This window comes from Phascolarctos cinereus, unplaced genomic scaffold (genome assembly GCF_003287225.1).
Source record: "Phascolarctos cinereus isolate Bilbo 61053 unplaced genomic scaffold, phaCin_HiC Scaffold_3;HRSCAF=262, whole genome shotgun sequence".
NCBI lineage: Eukaryota > Metazoa > Chordata > Mammalia > Diprotodontia > Phascolarctidae > Phascolarctos > Phascolarctos cinereus.
Window position 1 is genome coordinate 210216663 of NW_027555736.1, and position 12298 is coordinate 210228960.

The 12298-nt window shown below is 35.5% G+C and overlaps 1 protein-coding gene across 2 annotated transcripts in view; it reads left to right on the forward strand.

Annotated features, from left to right (window-relative positions):
* Nucleotides 1–12298, forward strand: part of EML5 (EMAP like 5) — a 182843-nt gene that overhangs the window by 152629 nt on the left and 17916 nt on the right. For both annotated transcript variants that reach the window (XM_078151443.1, XM_078151444.1), the window contains 3 exons: nt 4431–4604; nt 6756–6964; nt 9182–9339. In XM_078151443.1, the coding sequence (XP_078007569.1) occupies nt 4431–4604; nt 6756–6964; nt 9182–9339 (541 nt within the window). The remainder of the gene's footprint in view (nt 1–4430; nt 4605–6755; nt 6965–9181; nt 9340–12298) is intronic.

Sequence of the window (12298 nt, forward strand, 5' to 3'; positions counted from 1 at the left end):
AGTGGACAGATAGCCACATCAAGAATGATCTCTTTCTTCTCTGTTAAAATACAATGTTTCATGTTGTACCTGTCAGTCCACCACTTTTCTGATTCCTTTCTCAAAAAAGTATTCATGACCTACAGGTATGGGCTATTGTGTATTCTACGTCTTTGGTCTTAAGCCATCTATTCTGACATTCTTTTTTTTGCTAACTTCACTTATCTTTTCCTTTGTATTGAAGTCACCAAATATGAAAGCTTATGCTGAGTTAATTTGATTAATTCTTCATTGATTTTCTCTACCTCTTTATCCTCTTCAGTAGATGATGGCAAACAAATTGCAGTTATTTTTGTGTTGGTCTTTTTTTGCAAATACCTATCATGAGTTTTGATGAGTTTAATAATAGCACAAGAAGGCCAAATGTTTAATGAAAAAGTGTTTCTTATTGCCTTTAGAAACACAATAAAACTAACTCCACCAACTTTTATTTGCCTTTCCAAGGAAAATTGCAAACTATCCTTAAAGCATGGCATAATTGATAGGGTCCTAGACTTTCAGTAAGTAAGAAAGACTTGGGTTCAAAGTTATGTCTCAGGTACTCACATAACTGTGCCTTTAGGCAAATCATTTAACCTCTTGGAGCCTCAGTTTCTTCATCTGTAAAATGAGAATAATAATAATGCCTACATTACAGAGTTGTGAAAATCAAAAGAGCTAACCTGAATAAAGCACCGTTTAAATGTGAGCTATTAGTAGTTTTATATTATTAGTGTCTCCTGGATTCATTTATAACAAGAATGTCAAAACTAATATGGTTCAATTCCTTTAGTAACATGTTCTGGCGCTGGTAATTATACAGCAATCCCACACTGAGTACCAACAGTAAAAGTAATGTTTATAGATGGCCTGAAAACTACGTGATTCTTAGCATCCTGTCTCCTATTCCTATCACTCTGCCCTTTGCTCCATGGAGGTGAAGGTAGGGCACACAACTGAGGACCATTTCATATGGCCAAAGAGTAGATCCCCAAAATGCTAGCTGACTGGCAGTGAGCCTTTCAGAACTTAGCAAAGCTCAGCCTCAGGTAACAGAGTCTGCTGCCAGGACTGTACTTGAAGCTTCTCTAGTGTGGTAAAAGCAGCCAGAGCTTGTTCCCCTGGATTAGTCATCAAGAACCCAGGGTCACCTCTGTGCCATAATGTGGCATTGAGAAAGCGGACAGGTAAAGGAAACCTGCCCATATTTTTACAGTGAACCCTCTTCCCTGTAAAAACAGCAGAACAGTCATGTCGCAGATGTGCTTATAGAGGAAGGTGAAATGACACTGAAGAAAACATAGATGTGAAAAGATGAATTGTACCAGGTATGCACAGAGGAAGAAGCCCCTGCTGGCAGGGACAGTAGTATTAAGGGCACTGAGGGATGTATTCTCAGGGTAACTTAAAGAGTAGAAGATACCAAATACATAGAAACTGACACCTCATATTACCCTCAGAAAGGGGACCAAGATCACATTAATTACTAACAATCTATATGCCACCATCTCGCCTGGCCCACTATTTCAGGCAGACTCCAGCTGTACTTTATTTCACTCTTTATGCTTTCAATCTCAGTAGTCTTGACAGCTGCTTAATACCCAGTGTGTACCCTTCACCTTCCTCCAGGCTTAGAACCCTGACTAAATCAACAGTGCCATTTTTCCTGAAGGAGTGTGTCAGCCTCCTTCCGCATTCTCCCACTCACTATACCAGCAATTTTTCAAAGTGCCAATTGCCAATGTATGTTGTCTTCCCAGTTAGAATATAAATGTAAGCTCCTTTTGGGGAAGGACTATTTTTTTTTTATCACTGAACCTTAACACTGTGCTTGGCACATATTAAGTGCCTAATGAATGCTCTTTCATTTATTCATATCTACTTTACCTTCTATGCAAAATTTTATGAGAATAATTTAAAAAGAAAAACAGACTAATTCTCTATATTGTCCATGTCCAAAAATACGTGCCTTTGTCTGCTCCCTGAGTCCATCACCTCTCTGTCAGGAGCTGGGTAGCATGCTTTATCAGCAGTCCACAGAACTAATTGTTAGAAATTTGCATTGATCACAATTCTTAAGTCTTCCAAAATTGTCTTTACAATGTTGTTATTGTATAAAGTGTTCTTGTTTCTGCTTACTTCCTTCTTTATCAGTTAATACAAATCTTCCAGTTTTTTCTGAAAGTCACTGTCACCATTCCTTACAACATAATAGTATTATATTCATATACCATAATTACATTCATGTATCACAATTTTTCAACCATTCAACCACAATTGATAAGCACCCTCTTTAGCTTTCAGTTACTTGCCACCACATAAAGAACTACTGTAAATATTTTTGTGCATCTGAGTCCTTCTTTCATTGATCTCTTTGACCTAGTAGTGGCATCAATTGGGGTCAAAGGATATTCAATTTAGTTACAGATTGCTCCCCAGAATGTATTTTATTGGACATACAAGAATTGATTCAAATTGAAAAGTATAAAAAAAAATGTAACCCATTCCTCAGTTGACAGATGGTCAAGGGATATGAGCAGGCAGTTTTCTGAGGAAGAAATCCAGTCTACAAACAGTCATATGAAAAAATCCTCCAAAATATTAATAATTAGAGAACTGAGAATTGAAACAGTACTGAGGTTCTACTTTACACCTTTCGGATTGGCAAAGTTGACAACAAATAAAAATGACAGATATTGAAGGGTCTGTGGTAAAACAGGTATATTAATGTGCTAATTGTTGGTGAAGCTGTGAATTGGTCCAGAGGTTGCCAAACTTATTTGGCCTACTGCCCCCTTAAAAAAATTACTTGGCGCCCCCCTAGAATCTGCTTTCTTTAACCTTTTAGCCATTTTTTAAAAATTTGCATCATTTCAAAAAAATATAAAATATTTTTAATACGTGTCTTAAATTTAATAATTTATTGTAAATTTGTGGGGTTTTTCCTGCATTGAAATTTTCATGATGCAATATTGTATCATGTAACTGTATGGTATCATATTGTAAACAAGTCATTACACACACATACTCCTGCTGATACATGCTGGACTTTTTGACAATGCACGACATGCTTGCCAACCCACACTTGATTGTTCTATAAGTGATCAGTTATAACTTGCATTTTGTGTATTTATTTGGAAAATAATGTAGTCACTGTGACTTTAACTCTGTTACACAATAGATGAAACATGTATGAATGGTTTTTCAAAATTTCTTCTCTTCTTTCCTTATGCTTCCACTGCCCCCTTATTTTTATTCAACACCCCCTGACTGTACCTGAGACTACTAGTGCCCTCCTGGAGAGTTCCAGTATCCCCTGGGGCAGTATCACCCACTTTGGGAACCTATGTTTAAATCTGAAAAGTAATTTGGAAGAGTCATCAGTAAAATATATTTAAAAATAGAGCAAAGTTTATTTTTTTTAAAGAAAACAGCTTATTTTCTGTCTCCTCCAAAAAGCTTTTCATCGTTACTTTACATGCTCATGCCTTCCCCTCCAAGGTCACCTTCTGTCTATCCTATATGTATCTTGTCTGTAATCTAAGTTCATTTTATTCCATCACTTTCTGAGACTGTTAAATTAGCTACTAGATATATTTTTCAAAATTTATTTGGATGTTACAAATGGGGAGATTCATGGAGAATGGATATTTTCAATGTGTAAAAATGGTCATTATGTTCAGAAGAATAGTTATTTTTAAAAATTTTAATAGACCAACACTGGGGACAAATATTTAAAGGAAAAAATTGTAAGCAGAAAAAAATATGGCTATACATTAGTATAGCTAGCATTCACAATCTTTACTCACCCTAACATACATTTAGTTAGTCTTTTCAGTTGCTCTTATCTCTCTTACCCATCTTAATTGTATAGCCCCAAGAATATATTTTGGTTTAGGTTTAAGGAGTTTTAGAGGGCAGCTAGGTGGCGCAGTGGATAGAGCTGCAGCCTTGGAGTCAGTAGGACCTGAGTTCAAATTCGGCTTCAGACACTTGACACTTACTAGTTATGTGACCGGGGCAAGTCATTTAACCCTGATCACCTCACCAAAAACAAAACAAAAAAGGAGTTTTAAAGTTATTGTGTGAAATGTAAGTGAATAGACGCATTATAATATGCAAACTGAATAAATATTAAACAAATGCATGAAAACATTACCTTGTGAGCAGTGTCCTTTATGTAAGTTTAAAACCACTAAGACTTTTGGCACATCCTGTATCCTCACATTGTGTTTACTTTTTCTTTAGTTATTTTAAATTGCAAATGTTTTGAATTATCTCTAAGAGAGATAAGATATTGTCCTTAATTTCATTAACTGTTTCATATTTCAGAGATTACATACTATTTGTAGAAACTAAAACAGCATTTGTAACAAATCTATAACATATTTATTTCCTCAATTGTTGTTTAGCTACAGCTCCTTCTATACACATCTGGGATGCAATTAACAAGCAAACTTTGTCCATATTACGATGTTACCATTCAAAAGGCGTATGTTCTGTCAGCTTTAGTGCCACTGGCAAATTGTTGCTTTCTGTGGGTCTGGACCCAGAACATACCATTACCATTTGGAAGTGGCAAGAAGGTAAAAAAAAAAAAAAGATTTTTCTTTATAAGTTATGTTTATAGAGACTACAGTTCAGAATGAATTTTATGTGAACTGTTTTTATATTAATTTCATGATTTGCCATTTTGTTACAAATAACCAACATATATAACTGTCTATTCTCTGCATATTTATGACAGCATTAAGAAAAACTAATACACCAAAATCTTAATTATCATTTATGAGAATAATTTTAAAAATAAAAATGTGACACATCATCTAAAGAAGGATTTATTCATGTTACAAAAGGATTTGCCTAATAATTCCTTTCAGTAATGTGTTTGTGGATAACTGATTCTCCAAAGAAATTGGGGAGTGATGAATAAAATATTTAAAATCACTGCCAACAAAAATAAAAATGAAAATAAATTATGTCAGAATAATAATGAAAAGTCATTGGGGAAATTGTTTTAATTTACTAAATTTCTGTTTATTATAAAACTTTTGGGGAACATTATTATGTAAAGTTAAATACACCTGCACAGAGGCTTTATGGTTAAAAAAAAGTTGCAGTGCTTGCTTTGCAAGAACTTATGTGTTTGAATAATAGAGATCATGGGTAAACTAAATCTAAGAAGATATGCTGAGAATATGATAGCTAAGTGAGCCATACATAATCATGCCTTTAGGGGATGGCAACAAGAAAAGCAGGCATACTTTCTGGTTTTCAGTTACAGCCTTTGAAACAAGTTTTGATTACTTTAAAACTTAGTCACTTTTATAGGTCATTAGAACAAGCTGAATACAGATCAGAAATGTTCCAAGTGAGTAACCCAAGCATATAAATTGCTTGGGGGAAATGACCTGTTCAGTGAAAACTACTAGGAAAACTGGAAAGCAATTTGACAGAAATCAGTTTTAATCCAGCATTTTACACCACATAGCACAATAAATTCAAAATGGTTGTGCAACCTGAATGAAAGGCTAAATGATAAAGAAACATGAGAAGAGAATAAAAATCAGGTACTTTTCACAGCTATGGTTATGAGACAGTGTTATCAAACAAGGTATAGAAGAGATCATAAAAATAATATAAATGATTTCACAGAATTGAAGTGCTTTTGCAGTTTAGCAAGAATAATATGGGAAATCGTCAAAAAATTTTTGCAATGTTATTTCTGATAGGAATCTGATAACCTGTGGTAGGAATCTGATAAGGAATTAACTTCAATGCGAGACTACAAACCATTCTACAATATTTGTGGCAAAAGCATATGAAAAAATAGTTCTTAAAAGAATTGAAAACTGTTATCAATCACCTGAAAGATTTTAGCACATCAGTAATAATAAGAAAATATAATCAGCATATCTCTAAGGTTTCACCTCATAGCCAGTTGATTGGCAGAGTTGGGAATAATCAATATTGGAGGATCTACTGGAAAACAGGCATACTGACACTTTCTTGGTGGAGATATAAATTAATCCAGCCATTATTAAAAACAGTTTGTAATTTTGCTTTTTAAAAAGTGACTAAAGTGTCTATATACCCACTACTAGGCATACTCCAAAGAGGTCATAGGTATAAATAAAGGTACCATATACTTCAACATAACCATAGCAGCACTTTTTGTGATAGCAAAGAACTGGAAACAAATTGGGTGCACAGTGGGGAATGGCCACACAAATTGTGTTACATAAATGTAGTGAAATATTACTGTAAGAAATGACAAATATGTAGAATCCAGAAAAAGCATAGGAAGATGTATATGAACTAATGCAGAATGAAATAAGAGAACCAAAAAAATAACATATACAATGATTATATATTAATGTAAACAAGAAGAACAAAGAACTGAATTCTTTGTAAACATATAATGGCTAACCTTCACTCTGGAGAATAGTGCAAAAATGAAATTCCCTTCATTGCAGAGATGAGGAATTTCAGGTATGGAATATCACATATACTGGCAGACCCAATAGATATATTTGTTAGTTTTATTGAGCTGCCTTTTTTCCTCTTTTTTAATCTTTATTATAAAGGATGGTTTGTGTGTGAGAGGGAAATGGATTTAGGAAAAAATGTGTTATAAAGCAAACAGTATTAATAATATTAAGTTTTAAAAAGCAATCAGTTTTTTTTTATTTTAAACTTGATCTCTTTATAGAGCTTTTGTTGTTTGTTGTTATTAGGTGCCAAAGTTGCCAGCAGAGCGGGCCACAACCAGCGTATTTTCGTAGCAGAATTCAGACCAGATTCAGATACTCAGTTTGTTTCAGTAGGAGTAAAACATGTCAGGTTCTGGACCTTAGCTGGAAGAGCTCTTCTTAGTAAGAAAGGACTGCTGAGTACAATAGAAGATGCCCGGATGCAGACGATGCTAGCTGTAGCTTTTGGAGCAGTATGTATTTTGATTGAGCTTTTAAAAAGTGTGTACGTGTGTGTATTTGTGCATGTGTATCAATTTAACCATTCTTTGTAACTTTGTATGTTGTGTATTTCCCTAAATTTCCTTACTTACACAAATGAACTATTATTATACACAGGCTTATGTAATCTCTGAATCGTAAAATATGCTTCTCTCTTTGCATAAAACCTCCCTTACTTTTTCCCTAATGTTGCTGTTCTGAAAGAGGAGGAAGCTTAATTGGAGAGAAGGTAATAATAGCTTATTTAAGTAAAGCTTTGAATCAAGAGGACCTTAATTTCCAACCTCAGCTATTTACTCATTTGGGTGAGCAGGAGCAAGCCATGTACCCTTTTGGAGCTTCCTTTTCCTCCTCTTTAAAATGTGTTTAAGAATCCTTGAACTGTGTCTATAGTACAGGATTGTTGTAAGAAAAGCACTTGGTGTTAAAGCACCCTATAAATGTGAATTATAAGTTTGATTGTCACTCTTATATACCACAATAAATCATAGAGTGTTTATTTCCACCTATGGAAGACAAGTGACTTACTCAGAATTACAATAGGGGACAGAATACACAGGCATCCAGATCTCCTAAAATATATCTTCTTTCAGCAGTTTTTCAAATTCCTGAAAAGTGCCTCTCAGTGTTAAGTAGCAGCAATCTGTGCCTGTGCTCCTACAAGAAAGACAATTTGTGGCTATGTTTATACTTAGGGTTTCCTCTACTTTTTAGGTTTCAGGTTTGTGTTTTAAGCATTTTTTTTAACAACAAAGGAACAGCAACCATGTGGCTTCTGCAGCCTTAATTCAATTCAACAAATGTTTATTTAAGTGCCTCCTTATTTAGTATAAGTCACTGTGGTTTGTGTGGGGATACGATAAAAAAATAATACAGTACTTGCTCCGGAGATGTCATACCACCATGAGCATACATGCGCACACACACACACACACAGATACACAATACTTGTATGCATATATGTATACACACACATTTATATGCACACATATATATACATGTAAATAGGAAATAGATAAGACATGTATAAGAAATAAGCATATGGTAGAATATGATCAGGGTAAAAAAGAGGTCCTGATATAGTGCTCTAAGAAATTTCGAGAAGGGAGAATTTGCTTTCATCTGGGAGATAAGGTATGACTTCGTGAAAGAAAAATGTCACAACTGAGTTAGGTCTAACAGGAAGAGATAATGAAAAAGTACTTTTTCTTCCTGAGGAATGGCCTGTGAATAAATGAAGGCAGGGCAAGACAGGATAGGATCAGAGCGTAGCTAGTGGTCTGACTAGAATGTAGACTGTATGAAGGAAAGAAGTGTGAAATAAGATGGGAAAGAAGAAAATAAGTCTGGTAAGGTTGGTGAGAACCAGACTGCAGAGAACCTGGAATACTAGGCTAAGGAGTACCCTCTGTTCATGAGAAGAAAAGGGAGAAAGACAGAAAAGGAGAGGAGAAACAACTATGTTCCAGAGAGGAGTGATGCTAATGGGCAGTTACTTTATTTTAGCCTTTTCATAGATCATCAGTAAGCTTCTAGCTTGTGCTAGAACACAGTTTGGCATTTTAATGAACTATGAAGATTCAAATATATTAGTAAAATTTAACTATAACTTGGGGTGAGTGATTAATGGAATATTTACTTCTTATTTTAAATTCTTGGTGGCTAATCCAAATGTAATATACATAATAAAATAAGTGACATTTATATAGCACTTTAAAGTTTGCAAAGCACTGAACATAATTTCATCTGAGGCTCCCAAGAAGTGGGTCAACATGTGATTTTTTTTTTTATCACAACTCAAGATTATTCACTAAGGCATTGAGGGATTGTGATTTGCTTCAGTGTGGGGAGCCCATAGTGATAAAATCACGTCTCTGTATAAATATTGACAAAGGTAACTAAATCCATAGGATTCTTCAAACATAGTTTTAGCAATTAGTTTCAGTCGCTTCTCTGATTATATCTTTTATCAAAACTATTGAAAATAACAACACTGAGTTGTTCCATTTCTTTAAGGCACTCTAAGAAACAGGTAATAAAAAATAGACAGTTGGGTGGGGAGCATCAGTAATTTATAAACTAGATAATCATTGTTTGCACTGAGAAGTCATATGTTTTATGTTAGAATTATTTGCATCCATTATTTTCCTCATTTGAATCTTTTGATGAGTATATTTTTCCCCTTTCAGAATAACTTGACATTTACAGGTACCATCAGTGGAGATGTCTGTGTATGGAAAGACCATGTTCTGTGTCGTGTTGTGGCCAAAGCTCATAATGGACCTGTCTTTGCAATGTACACAACCCTTAAAGATGGGCTTATAGTCACAGGTGGCAAAGAAAGACCGTAAGTATTATTTTTTTTCTTATTTGAAATTTTAACTAGAATTGTCAACTAAACGTAAACTTCAGTTGGATATGTATGAATATGAGGTTGAAATCACTGTATTTTATGTTTTTAAACCATGTCAGTTTTTTCTTCTCACATACTTCTTCCTTCTCTTCATTTCTTATCTTTATTCTCTCTTCAAATTTTTCCCTAGCATATATTAATTTGAATTCTAGCAATTCTGCTAATAGATAAGATTTTCAGAGCATTGGACTCAGAGGCCTGTGTTCAAATATCAGTTTAAATGCCCAGTTCTTACTAGCAAGATGGCCCAGGGCAAGCCCTTAAACTCTTGAGTCACAAGAAAAAATTTCTTCATCGAGGGGGCAGAGCCAAGATGGTGGAGTGAAAGCACTGGCTTGTTTGAGCTCTCCCCCAAACCCCTCCAAATACCTGTTTAAAAAAATGGCTGTAAACAAATTCTAAAGCAGCAGAATGCACAAAAAGAGTGAAACAAATTTCCAGGCCAAGACAACCTGGATGGTTGATCAGAAAGGTATATCGCGCTGGAATGCAGTTTGGCGTGGGCACGCAGGCAAAATAGGCCTCAGAAAACCTGGAGCAGGCCTCCGAGGACTGAATCCTGGGAAGCTGTGGCGGTTTCCAGACTTCTCAACCCACAAATGCCAAAGACAGCTTAGAAGGTCAGTGGGAAAAGTCTGTTTCTGAGGTGAGAGAGAGAAGCTAGGTCCCAGCCCCATTCCCCAAGCTCAGCCCTGGGGCAGCAGCTGCCTCCTGAGCTTCCAACCCACAGACTGAGGGGGAATCGAGTGGCTGATCAGAGGGCGATTGCAGGGATCACTTTGCTGATACAGGATTCTCTTGCTTTGCCAGTGCTGAGATCTGGGTCACAGTTCTGGGCGGCGGTGCTGGGGCAAGAAGGAGCACTAGTGTGGTGGAGCTTGTAGTGGTAGTGCAGAGAAAATCCTCCTCACAGTTCCAAGACAGGAAAGAGTGCTTGTGGTTACTCACAGACCAGAGCACAGGCCAGGAAAGGAGTAACACCTTGCCCCTTATCATACCACTTTGGAAGAACTGAAAATTTACAGGTCCCTAGAAGTATCTCTGAAAACAGTTGTACAAACCCCCAAAGCTTCTGATTACCCCCCTCTCCCAATCTGCCCTCCTCTCTTATCATCCCCCTGCTCTCATCCCCACCTGTATTGAGTTGCTTGCCTTTTCAATGAGGTGGGTGGGAAGGGAGGAAGGGAGAAAATTTGGAACCCAAAGTTTTAAAAACACATGTTCAAAAAGAAATGTTTTCACATGCAACTGGGAAATAAGAAATATAGGAAATGGGGTACAGAAATCTATCCTGTCCTGCAGGAAAATAGAAGGGGAAGGGGATAAGAGAAGGGGGGAAAAGATAGAAGAGAGGGCAGACTAGGGGAAGGGGTATTAAGAATGCATGCCATCTTGGGGTGGGGGAGGGGCAAGATGGGGTGAAAATTTGGAACTTAAAATCTTATGGAAGTGAATGTTGAAAACTAAAAATAAATAAATTTTTTAAAAATTTCTTCATCTATAAAATGGAAATAATATACTACTTATCTCACATTTTGTTTACAGGAAAAACTTTTGTAAGTCTTACAATATTATATAATGTGAATCATGATCATTTTAACTATAATCCAATTCCACAAGTGTCAAGCTCCTTTTACATACCTAACATAAACATTTGCAGAGAAATTTCCTCCAGTGAACACATATCTTCAGATGTTTTAATAGTTACCTGCTTTTATTTTTGTTTAAGACAAATTTGTCAGATCTATATGATCTGTGATGATGTAAGCCAGTGGTCTGCAGACTTTTTTAATCACACACTTCTATCAGTAAAAACTTTTTGTACTCATACTCTAATATGTTCATATTTATTTATAAATTATATACATATACTCTTGTACTAATGTACTTTGAACATTATGAAACAAGTAGAAAATGTTGTAAGTACGAGATAAAAAATAAACAATATTTTGAAAAATTATTAATGGTAGGAAAAAACCTTTCTGCTCTTGAGAACAATGTGATTGAATATTTCTCATTATTATAACCCCTGTGTATTTCCTAGTGGGTAGGCAGACTCAAAAATAGTAATTGTTACTGATTAATCAATTAATTTGATTGACGTATCTAACCAAAGAGATGAATTTTAGATGCTTTTTTGTAAGCTGTACAATATAGCAATCAAATAATAATTGATCATGACATTTAGTGAACATGAAAACTTTTCAGCAAGAACCATATGTGTCTGTAGATAATCATGCATTATACAAAAATAATAAGCAAAAGTTAATTCTCTGATTCTGACTCAGCAGAAAGTTTCTAGAATAAACCCATACTTCTTACTTTTTCATGGATCTGTTTAATGAGCGATATCATACCTTAATTTCCTATTCCTATTTGTTTTTGTATGAGTGTAAGGAACCACAAGAAGACAAATTTGGCTGGACTGTAGAGTGCAAGAAGGGAAATAATGCATAAAATAAAGCTGGAAAGGTAATTTGGGAACAGTTTATAAAAGGCTTTAAATGGCATACAGAGGAGGTTATATTTATTCTAAAGATAATAAGCCACTGGACATTAGAGAGGGAGACAGTGTGACATGGTTGATTTGTGCTTTTAAAAAATTTCTTTGTATAGTGCCTGCCTTAGAGTCAGGAGGATCTGAGTTCAAATCTGGCCTCAGACACTTGACACTTATTAGCTGTGTGACCCTGGACAAGTCACTTAATCCCGATTGCCTCACCAAAAAAAAAAAAAATTCTTTGGCTGGTGTGGAAAGTAGACTGAAGTGAGGAGAGATTTGAAGCAGGGAGGTTATTGTAATAATGCCAACAAGATGGGGTGAGGGCCTGGTGGCTGTGTGAGTAGAGAGAAAGGAGTGGATACAGGAGATGTTATAGAGATAGAAACAGTA